Raw genomic sequence first — 15,574 nt, 5'->3', positions numbered from 1 at the left:
GCCCCCGTTCAGTGAGGGAGGCAGGTGCTGAATGAGCACTGTTGTGGGGGACCAGCCAGGCGTGCGACTGTGAGCTGGGACCCAGAGGAGGGGTGAGCCAGTGGGGACAGCTGCAGGGGACGAGGGGTCCCGGCGCGGGCCTTATCTGGCCTCTTCCACAGACCAAGTGCGGGAGTCCCAGGATCAGGGCGCACTCACCAGCACCCTCCCCTAAGGACGAAAGGCTGTCCAACTCATCCCCTGACCCCCACCTGTGAGGGGGTCTCATCACCCCACGCCATAGAGGGGAGCCTGGGGAGTCCAGCAGAGCAGGATTGGCACCCGGGCTTCTGGAGATGGGAATGTCTGCCAGGGAGAGGACGTCTAGGGGATGTTTGGCCCCGAGACCTGTCCAGCCCTGCCCACCCTGTCCCTGCCCGCTGGGCCCCGGCATGGCTTGTCTTGGATACACCGGCCACCTGGGGGCACCGGGAGTGGCCCCCCTCTTCAGGACGCAGCCATAGTTCTATTGAGAATGGATTTCCTCCGCGTGGCCGAGCCGGGTGTTGTCCGAGCGGACATGTGTTCTTACTCCCAAGATCTTCATGGGGCTGGAAGTAGGAGGGAGTTGAACAGCGGCCCCTGCTGAGGGCTGTCCTCACGTGCATGGTCCTGCCAGTCTCTTGGAAGCTCTCCACGCTGTCCTGTGATGGGGCCCCATTGTACAGATGGGGAAACCGAGTCTAGACACTAGAGAGTTGCAGGCCAGGTCCCGGCCCCTGATGATGTAAGTCCAGAGCTGGGGAAAGCAGTACCTGTGCCCAGATGCTGTGAGCCGTGTTGCCAGCCAGGGCTACCAGGACAGTTCTGTGACGTGGGGAGCAGGGTCCAGATGGGCGCCCAGGAAGGGCAGCAGATACGGCATTGTCGTTTCTGTCAGGTCCAGCCATACCTACACACCTGGAGGTGTCCTTCCTTGAATACCCCTGTGGGCAGGGAGCTCACTACCACACTTGTTGCTAGGTGTTGCTACCTTACGTGGGATTTTGTTGGCCTGAGATTGGTCAGGCCTGTCCTGGTTTTATCCCATGACGAGGAGTCCTAATGCCCTTGCAAGTCCTGTGCTGCCTTCTAGTCCCAGGCACTGTATCTGACTTCTCTTGGCTCCTGAGAAGCCCGGAGTGGCCCCATCCGTGTCCATCGCCAGACATGTGACAGGCCTCATGGCGGGAGCTGTCATGCACGCTCGTGTGTAATCCTCCCTGGTGGCTTCTCCAGGAGCCTGGCCCTGTCTCATTACCTGGGGTGGCACAGCAGCAGGATGGGGACTGGAGCCCATGCCGCATCTAGACCGGCCCCCTCCCGATGGTCCCTGGCCATGTGCAGACACCACACACCGGTCCAACTCTGGCTGGGTCACGTGTCCCACGGTCTGTCCTCCCGTCCGTCCACAGGAAGACGTGTATCGTGCCACCACCCAGCACCTCGTGGAAGGTGTCGTGTCTGGGTACAACGTGACGGTGTTTGCCTATGGCCCCTCAGGTACCGCCAAGGGCAGGGCCCCCAGAGGGGGCGGGGCTGACAGCCGCAGTGCTCTCCCTCCCAGCACAGAGCACCACCCTGCGCCAGCGCGTGCCGCTCTCCCCGCGCCCACTGGCCCCTTCCATCCCCGTTGCGGCCCCCATGGGCAGCGAGTGCTACCCCCTTGGCACACACGGGGGAGCTGAGCCTCAGAGAGCGCACACGGCTGGTAGGCGTGCATGTGGGCGTCCAGCCACGTCTGCCCCTTGCTGCCCACGAGAACCCACAGACGTCTCCCCAACTAACAGTTGGGCTCCACAATGGTCCCCAAAGCTTAGCCACCTCTCATGTCCTGAAAGCCAGGATGGCAGAGGTTGGCGCAGATGGGGAGATGGAGGTCTGGGAAGCCCCTGGCCCAGGGTCACGGCCTGGGGACATCATTCATGCCGTGGACGTTAGCACACATCTACTGCCTGCCAGGTTGTGGCAGACGGGGGTCTTTGGGGGGCAGGGGGCATCCCTGCCGATAGGCACGAGCCCGGCCCCCGAGTCCAGGGTTTCTTGTGCAGGGGAGCCATCAGACTCTCGCAGCCTTCCCCCTACCCCCGTTTCCGAAACAGAAAATGAGCGTGTCTGAGTGTTCAGGACTATTTGCCTAAGGTGGTGGAGGTGTGGACCGTCTCCTGGTGGCGCGTGTCCGGGCAAGGTAGGAGCCCACCTTAGGAGTCCCTGCCCTAGTGGCTGTCCACCTGCCCACAGGCGCGGGGAAGACCTACACCATGCTGGGCATGGACGCGGAGCCTGGCATCTACCTGCGGACCCTCACCGACCTCTTCCAGGCCATCGAGGAGACCCGCGACCATGCGGACTGCAGCGTGTCCATGTCGTACCTGGAGGTGAGCCTGCCCGCTGGCCTCCTGGGAGACCTCAGCCCTCAGGGCGTTGGAGTTCTGTGGAGATGTACCTACTGCGCTGTTCTTGTTCCAAAGCTGCTGCCTTTCCCGCTTGTGTCTGTCCTCCCAGATTTATAATGAAGTGATCCGGGATCTCCTGAACCCATCCTCGGGGTTCTTGGACCTGAGGGAGGATTCTCGGGGAAACATCCAGATCGCAGGCATCATGGAGGTCTCCACCTCGAACGCCCAGGAGGTGAGGGTCACAGGGGCCCACGGAGGGAAGGGGGCCTCGACCTCAGCCACCACGCTCTCCAGAGCTCACGGAGTGGAGCCAGACACGCAGCCCCAGGTTGTTTCCCCACTAACGGGGTGGCAAATCGTACGTTCAGGGCAGACATCGCTGACCACCATTCCCTCTGCGCCCAGATGTGGGCGAGGAGCCTGTTCCCACACAGCACCCCAGCCAGTCCCAGCCGTCTGAAATCCCCCGTGTGCTCTGTGGTCCCAGCACCTCCTGGCACACAGTGGGCACTCCGCCGAGGCTGGCTGGCCTGGGTCCTGCAGTGGCTTGCACACAGATGGGTTCCAGCCCACCTGCCAACCTCAGCGAGCCTGTATGCCTGCAGGGTTCTGTGGCGGAAGGTTCTAGAACTGGTCCTGGCTGTGTGGGGAAGACGTGGGTGACCCAGTGACAGGGTCTGCCATAGGTAGAGGAGGGGGAGGGTGACACCAGTGTCTGCCCTCTGCCATCCCGGCTGGATTGGTTAGTTCGATCGATGGGTCGCTCCGTGCCACAACCGAGACGCTGCTTCTGTCAGACAAGGTTCTGCAGAGAGCTGTCCCAGGGGCCCGGGGACCAGCCCTCCTGTGGGCCCCATGTGGTGCTGGGGGAGTGTGTGGCCCCCCCGCCCAGCTCTGCCTGTGTCCTCAGATCATGCAGCTCCTCACCAAAGGCAACCGGCAGCGCACGCAGGAGCCCACGGCCGCCAACAAGACATCCTCTCGCTCCCACGCCGTGCTGCAGGTCACCGTGCGCCGGCGGAGCCGAGGGGCAGATTCGCTGGAGGAAGTGCGCGTCGGGAGGCTCTTCATGGTGGACCTGGCGGGCTCGGAGCGGGCGTCACAGGTTCTCTGACCGCCCCCCACCCAACATCCCCACGGTTACCCCTTGCGGTCTATGAGCGGGGCCCTGCCCCTTCCCGTCCGCCAGTGCCCGCACCTCCCAGGGCGGCGCCCACCCTTGACCTGTTTACCACGTGCGTGGAGTCTCAAGTGTTGCGAGGCGGAGCCCGCAGGGCTGGTACCTGCAGGCTTGCAAGTCCTGAGTGGCAGGCTGTCCCGACAATGAGCTGCGCCCAGACACCCCAGCGCCAAGCCTCTGGGGGAAAGATGAGCCGATGAAGAAGGCCCGGGGAGGCCTGTGTTTGGAGATTGGGGTCCATGCAGAAGCTGTTCGAGCCCAGAGGAGGGCAGGATGCTGGCATGCAGTCTCGGGGTTGAGCCTGAGGGGGTCCTTAGGAGCTTGGTGGGATGCAAGGAAGGGCATGTCAGGTGGAGGGAACAGTGTGTGCGAAGCGTGGCTGTTAGGAGCACGGCATCCAGTTTTCTCTAGCCCGATGTGGATGTAAGCCTGACAGTCCTTCTGAGGGTCCCACCTGCCTGCCCCCGAGTTCTTGGTTCGCCTGTCCTTGGAGGTACCTGTCACTAGAAGCGGGGGCTGTTCTTACCTTCTGCCCAGCCCAGGGCCGGGCACAGAGCACATGCTGGATGGAGGCCGTGCTCACACAGTAGTGTTGTTACCAAACACCCAGGCCTTTAGCAGGTGTAATCCATGTAATCCCTCCTGCAGAGGATAAGGTGTGCCACAGATGTGGGGCTGGGCCCCAGGCGGTGCGGTGACTTGGCCATGCACAAGATATTCGGTGTTGGATCCAAGCTTTGGACCTGGGGGCATCTTGCCCAAATCCGTGCTGTCTGCTGCTGTGTTAGCTGGCCCCCGGTTTGCACTGACACTCTCTGTTTGGGGTTTGTTCACAGGGTCGTCGCATCTATTCGTGCCCTGCCCTTGGTGTTCCTGTAGCTGAAGTGAGCAGGGCCAGGCCAGCAGCCAGGGGCAGACTGCTTTGAAATGCCATGTGTTCATAGACCGTTTGATGCACAGTAGGGCCAGGAGACCCGGAGATGACCGCCATTGGGAAGATAGTCCTACTCACAGCTCGCAGAGGAGGGAGTGTGGGATTTCACACGGGGAGGCCGCAGGGCCGGTCAGCAGGCAGAGGGAGGCCACACTGTGGGTGAGAGCCTTCTTGCGGGTTCCCCGGGAGGAGCGGGTGAGGCGGGGTGAGCAGGCTCAGGATGGCTCATTGGAGTAACTTCCATGGCTCTGGGGCATAATGGCTATTCGTCTGGTCCCTGGCCCTGGAGGATTAGTGTGGGGTGACAGTGGGCCAGAGGGAGATGGCAGAGGTGTGGGCTCTGGACTGGTGGTTTGGATTTGAAAAGCTTGTTCTATATCATTGGGAATTGGCTAATGCTGAGAGGGGCAGTCCCTCCAAGGTCAGCAAGGACCCCAGCTGTCAGAGCATTAGAGCACGGAGGGAAGGGCATGGCTGACCCATGGACAGATGTGGGTATAGACAAGTTCATACAGGGGGCCCCATGTGACAGAGGTCTGGGACTCTGACCTGTTCTAGCTGGGCCCAGCTGTGTCCTCAAGACGAGATGGAGAGGGTTGCCAGGAGGGGTCCAGGGTCTGGGTCTTTGCTCTCATTCTGCTCCGACTTGCTGTGTGCCTTTGGGTAAGCCACTGCCCCTTTCTGGGCCTTGGTTTGGGTTTAGGTGTATATTCAAGTGGCCTATGTGGGTTACTTTTGCAATCTGCTTGGCTCTTACGAACTGTTGTTTCTTCATAGAAAATCGCTTGTGAAAGCCTTTGTTCCAGGGCACAAGGTCTCAAAGAAAACCCCCCAACTCTATGACACAGACACATGACATGAGCAGCTGCCCTGGTTCTGGCAGCTGCGGTCCACCTTGCACCGGCTCCCCCATAACAAACGTAGTAGCTGGCATTTACCGCTTGCCTCTGGGGGCCTAGTCCGACCTGGCCTGTTGCACATTTTACACACTAAATCCTCCCCATTACCCCGTGAGGTTGGGAGAGTGAGGAAGCTGGGGCAGACTGGGAGATCTGTCCGAGATTCTCAAACCATGTTCCAGGTTGGTTACCTCCCAAACCCACGCCCTTAATGAGAAAAACATTTTTTTTTTTTTTCTGATTTCAAATGTATTAGAAGCACAGTGCAGAAAATGTGGGAACTACAGATAAGGGGAAGAAAGTAAGAGACCGTGCCGTGCTTGCACTCAGAGGTGTTTATCCCGAGGGCATTTTGGCTCATCCGTGCAGCCCACACTGCGCGTTGGGTGCTACCAGGGTCCTGGGCTCCGGGGACACTTGGCTACCAGGGATCCTGGGGTCCAGGGGGAGTGGGCAGGCAGATGCGGAATGCAGCAGAGAGCAAGGCGGTTGCTGGGCAAGTGAAGTGGTAGAAGAAATAGGATGGGGGGTCGGCTGCTACGGTCCCCGCTTTGGAGAGCTGGAGGGGAGTGCCCCTGCAGGCCAAAGGATGGGGAAGTTCCGGCGTGGGGGGTGCTGTCAGGCAAACCCCGGTCTGTGTCTCATGAGTGTGGGGCTCCTGTGCACAGACAGCCCCTGACCCCAGATCTCATCTCACTTAACGAAGAGCTTACGGTCCCCGTGAGTGTGAGTGCGTGGCTCTGCCTCGTCCTCTCCTGTAGCCGTCCATCTGAGCCATCTGAGCCATCCATGCGTGCCGTTGGAGCCGCTCAAGCCCGGGAGGGATGGGCCAGCACATGGCCCGGACCAGACCTCTCCTCTCCCATCCAGACCCAGAACCGCGGCAAGAGGATGAAGGAGGGCGCCCACATCAACCGTTCCCTGCTGGCTCTGGGCAACTGCATCAGCGCACTCAGCGAGAAAGGCGGCAGCCGGGCGCAGTATGTGAACTTCCGGGACAGCAAGCTCACACGACTGCTGAAGGTACAGCCCACCCGCCTCGTAGGGGCTGTCCCTGCCAGGAGGGAGGCCTTGACCTGGGTCTCAGGGCCCCTTCAGGAACCCCTGAAGGCACGAGAACCCTGTAGAAACCATGCCTGGTCACTGCCTGACTCCCAACCCATCCGTCTGAGGAGGGGTCAGCCTGGGCTTGCATACTCTCAGTCACAGGGAGCTCACTACCTTACTGATGCTGCCTGTCCCATCTTGGATAGTTTAAAAGTGAGACTTTCCCCTCTTTTCTGAGCTGGACACTGTACCCTCTATTTATGCAGCAAGGGTGTGGGTGAACAGGCCAGCAAAGCAGTACATTAACGTTCCCGTAGACTCGGCTTCTCAATCTACTCTGTTCTCATCAGAGCAGAAGTCTGCTGGGGTGGGCCAGGTACAGATCTCACTTTGTCCTGGTGTCCCCTCCCTGAGCACCAAACCCTCGGTCCTGGCATTGCCTGCCTTTCTCAGGGTTTGGAGCAGGAACCGCAGAGGGCTGGTCCAGAGCGGCCTGGGATGGGAAGTGGGGTCCCGTTCCCCTCACCTCCACCAGGACCTTTTGCTGAGCAGGACGCCCTGGGGGGGAACAGCCGCACAGTGATGATCACGCACATCAGCCCGGCCAGCACGTCCTTCGAGGAGTCTCGGACCACCCTGCTCTACGCCTACAGGGCCAAGAACATCAAGACGCGGGTGAGGCCCCCATGTGCCGAATTCCCACTCTGCGCTCCATCCAGAAACTCTGGGGGTGGTCCCTCTTCCACCCTGGCTCCTGGCAGGGCTGCGTGTGTGGCACCTGACTTCTCTGTTCCTCCCTTCTCTTCTCTGATGAGGACGCAGGCCTTGGGTTTCGGGCCCCCCAAATCCAGGAGGGTCTCGTATTGAGATCCCTAATTACATCAGCAAAGACCCTTTGTTCACATGAGGCCCCAGTCACAGGGCTTGGGATGTTTCCGACATGGACTTAGCCATCCTCCAGGATCACTGTGAGCTCCAGATGTTCCCGGAAGGTGGGGCCTGTTATCCGGTTCTGCAACCTGGGCAGCTGAGGCACGGAGAGAGAGAGAAAGCCACTTCTCCAACCTTCCACTGCCCGAGCAGAGCAGGCTCACAGCGCAGGGTGCCCAGCTCTGGAGACAGTGCTGCGAGCACCGGCTTCTCTGGCTCTGGGTGCTGTGCTCAGTGCAGAGGGCTCGCGTCAGGAGGCCGGGCATGGGTTCAGGGATGCCTGCCCGGCGGCCAGCGAGTAGAGCTGTGATCCCCACCAGCAAACCTGGGTCGGGCCCTCCCCACCACACAGCCCTGAGCTCAGTGGCAGGACGGCCTTTGCTCTCAGCCAAACCGTGAGCTTCGCTGTGGGTGTGGGGGGCAGATGGCACACCCCACCTCCCACAGATCAGTATGTCACTTCCAACTGAGCTCAGTGCTCTAAATGGCAGCCATAGGGTGCTGCAAAGGCGAGTGGCCGGGAAGACAGTGCTGAGGGGCTGGGTTGAGGATGCTAGGCCTCGAGTGTGGGAGGACAGGCTGTGCAGACGGCGACCAGCCCTTCCACCCTCCAGACCCACCAGGGAGAGACTTGGGCCCACATGCTTGAAAGCTCCGAAGTGCCCACGGAGGGGGACAGAGTGCGCAGACAGGTGTGTCCTGCTGTGGACCGCTCTGCGGCTTTGGAGGGAATGGGTTAGGCCCAGCTGTGCAGATGGAGGGCCTCCCCGCCACAGCGTTGGATGAGGAAAGCAAGTTAGAGGAGAAGAGCTCTGGCGGGGGAGCCTGGCTGGCCCAGTAGGTGGAGCTGGCGAGTCTCAATCTCAAGGTCGTGGGTTTGAGCCCCGTTTGGGGCTGGAGCCCTGGTCTGATATAATTTACATAAAAAACCGAAGCCAAGCCTCTAACGAGAAGCTCCGTGTGTGTCTGCACAGAACCCCAGAGGGGACGGTCCAGAGGGCGCCGATCAGAGTGATCGCAGCGCTTACCCAAGTGGAGGGGCTTTCAACAACTCTTGACGGATCCCTGGAAATTTCTTGACTGTGGCAAAATATGCATGACGTAAAATTTGCCATCTTCACCATTTCTCAGCATCCAGTTCAGGGGCACCGTCCAGATCCAGAATGTTCCATTCCCACAGGTGGAGACCCTGTCCCTGTGATGCACGGACCCCCACCCACTCCCCCAGTCCCGGCCCCACCGTCTGCTTTCTGTGTCTGTAAGGCTGATGACTCTGGGTCCTCATGTACGTGGGGCGCCCGGGCGTGTCCTTCTGTGTCTGGCTGGTGTCCTCAGGGCTCTTCCCCACGGGGTAGGAGTCCGGTTCCCTCTGTCTTTAAGGTTAAGTTGCAACAATCTGAATTTTCCTAACCAAATGTGCTGTCGTCCTCGTGGCATCATGAGCGCATCACGTGGCAGGGCAGTTTCCGCGAGCGCTGACCTTGGTTGTGGGTTCCCCCCACCAGGTGAAGCGCAACCTGCTGAATGCGTCCTCCCGTATCGCACAGTACACGGACGTCATCTCTGATCTGCGCCGGGAGATCGAGCGCCTCAAATCCAAAACTGAGACTCAGGAGGAGGAGAGGAGAGGTGACCCTGGCACGCGGGATGCGCAAGGTAGAGCCGAGCTCCTGGGGCCCCTGTGGTTTTGTCGCCTGCCCCTCGCACCTGTGGCCGTGACCATGGCCTTCAGTCCTTGCCTGCCACACACTGCCTTCCGTTTCCTGGCCCATGGTGTGCGGAGGGAGCGGCTACCTTCCCTGCCTTCTCCTGAGCACCTCTTTTCTACCTTCCTGTCCTTCCCACCCTCCCACTTTTTTGTTTCTTCCTTCCTCCCAGATCAGTTTTTCTTTAAAAACACAGTCTTCCATTCCGGAATAATTTTAGATTCACAGAATAGTTGCAGAGACAGTACAGAGAGTTCTCCACTTCCCCCAATCAGCATCTAAATTTGTATTTACTTACTGAGGCAAAGTTCACACCACTTATAGTTCACCATCTTCGTGTGCACAGCTCGGTGGCATTTGTGGCTTGTCTGCGGTGCCCTGTGGCCACCACCTCCGTCTGGTCCCAGAGCAGACCCTGTGCCCATCACGCGGTTTCTCTCCATTCCCCCCTTCTTTCCAAACTAGCCTTCAATAGGCCTCCCTTATGGGTCAGCATATCATAACTTTTCCAAAAATTATAAAGCTAACCAGTAGGGAAATAAATGTGTCCTTAAAAACACCAGGAGGAAAGTCAGGTAAGTGTATATATATATATATATATATATATATATATATATATATACTCTCACCTGCTCTGTCCTCCCACATGGCCCCATCCCGTCATCTCGAATTGAATTCCAGACATCGTATCACTGTATTCAGAAATAGGTCATGATGTACTCCCCAAGAAGCAAGGACTTGGCCAACACAAAACAGCGGTGCCTTTCCCACACCCGAGAAGATGCTTCCGCATTTGCTGGTGTCCTCGGATGGTGGGTGGGCAAGCCTAGCCATGTCACCGGGCCATACCTTGAATGTGGTCTCTTCTGTTCAGTGGCTGTCCACCGAATCCACTTCGTGGTTTTCCTTTCGATTCTTGCTTAAGAACCTGAGTCGTTTGTCCTGTGGGTTTGCCGACTGCTCTGTGCTCTGAGGTCCTATAAGTCAGGCATTGTGTCTAAGTACTGGGAAGAGGGGGCGTTCTCTGAGGTCACTGCTGTCATTTTGGTGTGGGCCTGTCATGTTCTGTGCAGCGTCGTGGACACTGGCATCCAGAGAGGGACACGTGGTTTGTGTGTGTGTGTGCGTGAAGCAGGGCGTCGGCTTTGGGCTGTCCTGCAAGTGACACCAGCCTGTGGCTCTTCTTCTGTTCCTTGTTTTCCTCACACAGTGGCGTGTCCTGGGGGCCGTGCACCTGTGTGGTGGTCTGCCACATTCTTTCTAACAGCCACGGAACAGTCCACTGGAGTCTATCTCATCCCATCTGATGGGTACTTTGGGGCTTTCTAGCTACTCAGCCTCCTTGGACACATGGGTGTCCCTCTGTCTTAGGTGACTTGGAGGGCTCAGGGTTCTGTTGGAGCAAGAGGGTGAAGGAAGTATTCAAAGGGAAGGGGCTGTGCTTGATGGCAGACCAAGTCCTGTGGGCCAGTGGAGGGCTGGGAGGCCAGTGGGGAGGAAGATGGGGTGGTTGTAGAGAATTTGCAAAGCTGGGTGGTGACCAGGATGTTTGGGCTTCTTCGGGGTTGGGGGTCAACAGAGATGCGTGCCGCAAGGGCTTTCACCCTGACGGGCTCTTAATTATTGGGACTGGTCCTAGGTGTTCTGGGGAGACAGGCAACGTCGCGAGGGATGGTGGTCTCCTGGTGAGCCCTGAGGGGATGATGGGCTCCCTTGGGTCCTGCTGTGGTGTGCCTGGGGCAGCAGTGGGACCGTGGTGTGCACGCCTCTGTCAGGAGCATTATGAGCATTTCCAGGGTACTGAGAACCCCCCAAGATCTTGGTTTTTTTAAAGGTTTTATCTATTTATTTGAATGACAGAGATCACAAGTAGGCGGCGGTGGGGAGGAAGCAGACTCCCTGCTGAGCAGAGAGCCCGATGCAGGGCTCGATCCCAAGACCTCGAGATCAGGACCCGAGCCAAAGGCAGAGTCTTTAACCCACTGAGCCACTGAAGCGCCCCAAGATTTTGTTTTAATGACTACAGTGGTCTGGTCTCTGGATGCAGTGCTCATTTTGCCCATCTCAGATCACTTGGTATTTAAGGAAAACGTGGCCCTTGATCACTGCCCTCCAGGTCAGGGGAACAGACGGTGTGTGGCCAGAATGGAGCTGCAGTGGGGCAGCCAGGGAGTACTGTCCGTGAATCATGGACAACTATTAGGTACGAATGTACATGGGAAACAAAAAGAACTAGTTTGCTCTGTGGAACTGACATTCTAGCAGGAAACAGGTGTCAAATGTATCACAAAAGGTTTATCAATTATCGATGTGCAGCGGACTACAACAAAGCAGGGTGTTACCAGCACAAGTGGCAGGTGGACCCAGATTGAGAATCTGAGAGGGTTTCCCTGAGGAAGCGAGGTCTGAGCTCAGATGGCTAGCCCAGCCACACCCCTCCTTGGGTGCCTGAGACTCAAATCCACAGTAATCTGACTCCAAGCCAGGGAAAGAGACCATCTAATCCATCCATTCGATTATTTATCTATCCACCCACCCATCATTCACACACCCCTCCATCCATCCATCCATCCTTCACCCACCCATCCACCCATCCATCTCTCCATCCATGATCCATCCATCATTCACCCATCCATCTGTCCATCATTCACACACCCCTCCATCCATCCACCCATCCATCCATCCATCCATCCATCCATCATCTAACCATCCATCCACCCACCCAGCCAGCCACCCACCCATCCAGCTACTCATCCATCCATCCATCCATCCATCCATCCATTCACCCAGCCACCCACCCATCTATCTACTCATCCATCCATCCATCCATCCATCCATCCATCCATTCATCCATCTGTCCATCTACTCATCCATCCACCCAGCCATCCATCCACCCATCCATCCATCCATCATTCACCCATTCATCCGTCCATCATTCACACAACCCTCCATCCATCCATCCATCATCTACTCATCCATCCATCCATCCATCATTCACCCATCCATTATCCATCCATCCATCCCCCACCCATCTCTCTAAACATGTATAGAGTTCCTTGGTGCAGACCCTGTGTTGGTGGGCAAGCAAGGTGTTCAAGCTTGGCTTAGGTGGCATTGCTCCTGGGGCAGCTGGCTCTCTTCCTGCCCCCAGTCATGTTCCCCACCCACGATGGAGAGGAGGATAGCCGCCTGCAGATGAACAAGATCCGGGCGCAGCTCATCGGGGCCTTCAAGGAGCAGCTGGAGATGCGACGCAGCCTGGTGGAGCTGGAGAACACCAACATCGAGCTGCACGTTGACGTGTCCCGCCACCTGCTGACCATTGCAGAGTGAGTGTGCTCACGTACCAGCCCCACGGGGCAGGGAGGCCGGCCAGGACACCACGGGCCGCTGAAGGGAGCGCCTTTGTGCTACTGCCTGCAGGTCCCCAAGGGGGACTTTAGTGGGGACACCCTGTGTTCCTGGGCAGGACTCCTGGCCCAATCCTTTCCTGCTGTCCTTCCCCTGTAGCCAAGCTGGGCCCAGTGGGAGATCCAGGTGGGAGATCTGGGTCCCTGCAATCTCTCTGTCCCAGCCTGGGTTCCAGAGCCAGCCCTGGCAGGTTAGGATCAACCCCATTTCATAGAAGAGGACGTTGAGGCTCAGAGGGGATGTGGGTTTGCCCACCCAGCAGGCCAGGACCCTTCTGCCGTTTTCATGTCCTTGCTATTTATATGTACCATGAATAGACTGATCACATACGGAGGGACTGTGCTGTCTGTCACCTGGAGCGGGACGCTTTTGAATGGGCGAGGGGTGCAAGTTACAGTCATACTGGGAGCGGGGGTGCCCTGCCCTGCCCTGCTCAGACTGGGATGCCTGGGTCTGCTGCCTGCGGTAACCTACGCTGAGCGCTTTCTTGTCCGGTCCTCCCTGCATTTCTCCTTCTCTTGCTGTTTCCTCCTTCCTGTGTATTTTCTGAGTTATACACAGAGCGCGATACCTGCACCAGAGGAATTCTTCCACCCGGAGATCCACTCCATCCACACGCTGCCCCCAGCCCTGCTGCCTCTGTCCTCCCTTCCCGCTGTCCCCCCCGACGGTGCCCCCGGTGGTTCACAGCCTGCCGGTGGCCCTCTGAGGTTTTGCCCTGAGCGGAGGTGATCCCACTAATCCTTAGAGCCCCAGTGTGTTCTTGCCCTCCAAGTCCTGCAGCCCAGGGAGCTGGTCGCAGTAGGGGCGTGTTTGCGTGCAGGCGGCCCGCAGTCCCCAGGCAGAGCTGGGCCTGGAGGCGGTGGAGTCCTGTGTTTCATCGTCCGACAATCCTGTGTAGTGCTCACTGCCTCTGTTTCCTTCTGCTTTTTGTTCGTGAGTTTTTGTGTTTTACGAGATTGGAAAGATGAGGCAGCAGACCCGCTTCTGCCCAGGCCTGTGGGTAGACCAGCCCGGGCACGGCTTGCGCCCTGACCCCTGGCCCCGCTGTTGTGGCTGCAGCTGGGAGCGGGAGAAGACCCACGAGCACGCGCACAGGGACAGGACACCAGAGAGGGTCGAGGAGCCAGCAGAGGCCGACGTGGATGGGGACGAGGGCGAATCCTCCGATCCGCACGAGGTGGCTCTGGCCAGAGAGGAGGTCAACATGCTTTTGGTCGAGCAGCAGAAGACCACGGCCCTCAAGGTGGGGGAGGGGGCTGTGTGTGCAGGGTCACGGCAGCGGCGTGACCACGGTATACCAGGTGGGGCCTGCCACCGCCATCCTGTAGATGGGGACCATGCTCAGAGAGCTGAGATGAACTGTTCCACGTCCCCGGGGACAGGGGAAACGGACAGCAGAGTCCCTGCCCTTCATGCTAGTGATGGCCAAAGGGGGTGGCAGGGGTCAGTGCGCAGGAGGGGCGGCCAGGGGACAGAGGAGCCAGTGTCCGTGGAGACGGGGCAGCTCCTGCCTGTCTGCGCAGACAGCCGCCCTCTCTGTCCAGAGGGGCAGAGCCTTCAGCACCAGGGGTCCTGTGGGCAGGCACTTCCCACGGGCCGGTGCGTGCTTCGGCCTCTTTCTCCGTCTTCCCCAAGTCAGGTCTTGGGCACAGCCTGGAGGGACACGGTCAGAGGAAGTCAGTCCGGCTCCTCCCTGCAGAAAGGAGCCTCTTGCACAGCCATGAGCTGTGACGCGGTAGCTCATCGTCTCGTGGTCCCTCTTCAGGCACAGGGCAGAGCTGGCGTGGCTGGAGAGCCCCGGGGTCTGCGCGGTGGTCACCATGCATAGTGTCTGTTCAGGCTCGTGGAGAGCCCCGTGGAGAAGGGGTTGGGTGCAGGCTCTGGGATGGTTGGTCTGCCCTGGAGACCTGTGCTCCTGGGTGAGTGGTTTAGGTCCTTGGGAACCAGCTCACCTTGGGAGGGGCAGTCCCTCCAGGGTGGGCGAGGGCCCAGATGTGAAAGCATCAGAACACAAGAGATAAAGGGTGTGGTTAGTGCGGGGCGATGGGCACATGTCCTCGGAGCCCATAGGCCCCCCCCCCCGTGTTCTCATGAGCACGGTTTGCAAAGCTGAGCCCCCCGGAATGCACCGGCATGGGAGCACAGACCGCAGGCGCCGGCCCTGAGTGCACCATCTCCCCGGCAGGCCGGGCTGGAGCGGCGGCTGGCCAACGCCAAGAGGAAGGTGTCGCAGCTGGAGAAGCTGCTGCCCACGCAGGCGGTCAGCGAGGACCAGCGGGAGGTGCTGCGGCTGCTGTGCCGGGCACACGAGCTGGAGGTGGAGAACACGGAGCTGCGGGCCGACAAGCTCTGCCGGGGGAGCCTGCTGCGTCAGAAGGACCTGGTGATCCAGCGCCACCACCAGCACCGGCTGCTGTGCGAGCGGCTCATCCAGGACCTGTGGCAGCTGGTGCAGGGTGAGGCCGCCCGCCCCGGCCCCGGTCAAGCAGAGTCCTGGTCTCCCAGGGCGTAGAGGCAGGCCCCCAGTTGGCCTTCACCCCGGCCCTGTCCCCCTACCCTGTACCCCATCCCTATCTCCCACCATGTCCCCAGCCCCTGGCCCTGGCCCTGTGCCCCTGCCCTGTCCCCTGCCCTGTCTCCTGCCCCTGTCCCCTGCTCCTGTCCCCTGCCCTGTCCCCGGCCCTGTCCCGAGTCCCTGTCCCCCACCTTCTTCCCCATCCCCATCCCCCACCCTGTCCCTTGCCCCATTCCCTGCCCCGTCCCCCACCCTGTCCCCTCACCCTGTCCCTTGCCCTGTCCCCTGTACCTGTCCCCCATCCTGTCCCCGGCCCTGTCCCTAGCCCCTGTCCCTGGGTATGAAACACTCTCCGTGATAAAAGCGAGGGAAGGCCAAGCACAACATGTCAGAAATCCGCTCACGTGGGGCACCGACTGTCCACGGGGAAGTGTGTGTAGCCCCCCGCCCCCAGAAAATCCTCCTTCATCAGGTTGGAATATCTGCCTGCAAACTTCCATAAAAAGAAGATGCTGTCTTTCGCACAAGTAGG

The 15,574-nt window shown here is 59.4% G+C and overlaps 1 protein-coding gene across 1 annotated transcript in view; it reads left to right on the top strand.

Annotated features, from left to right (window-relative positions):
- The window catches only part of LOC123934176 (kinesin-like protein KIF19), a 38,926-nt gene that overhangs the window by 4,405 nt on the left and 18,947 nt on the right, over positions 1 to 15,574 (top strand). The window contains exons 4-13 of the mRNA XM_045994179.1: positions 1,434 to 1,521; positions 2,260 to 2,396; positions 2,524 to 2,649; positions 3,328 to 3,522; positions 6,301 to 6,453; positions 7,030 to 7,152; positions 8,913 to 9,063; positions 12,265 to 12,442; positions 13,587 to 13,770; positions 14,713 to 14,983. Coding sequence (XP_045850135.1) covers positions 1,434 to 1,521; positions 2,260 to 2,396; positions 2,524 to 2,649; positions 3,328 to 3,522; positions 6,301 to 6,453; positions 7,030 to 7,152; positions 8,913 to 9,063; positions 12,265 to 12,442; positions 13,587 to 13,770; positions 14,713 to 14,983 — 1,606 coding nt within the window. The remainder of the gene's footprint in view (positions 1 to 1,433; positions 1,522 to 2,259; positions 2,397 to 2,523; positions 2,650 to 3,327; positions 3,523 to 6,300; positions 6,454 to 7,029; positions 7,153 to 8,912; positions 9,064 to 12,264; positions 12,443 to 13,586; positions 13,771 to 14,712; positions 14,984 to 15,574) is intronic.

The sequence above is a fragment of the Meles meles genome, chromosome 21, assembly GCF_922984935.1.
Source record: "Meles meles chromosome 21, mMelMel3.1 paternal haplotype, whole genome shotgun sequence".
NCBI lineage: Eukaryota > Metazoa > Chordata > Mammalia > Carnivora > Mustelidae > Meles > Meles meles.
This window is presented reverse-complemented; position numbering and strand designations above follow the sequence as displayed.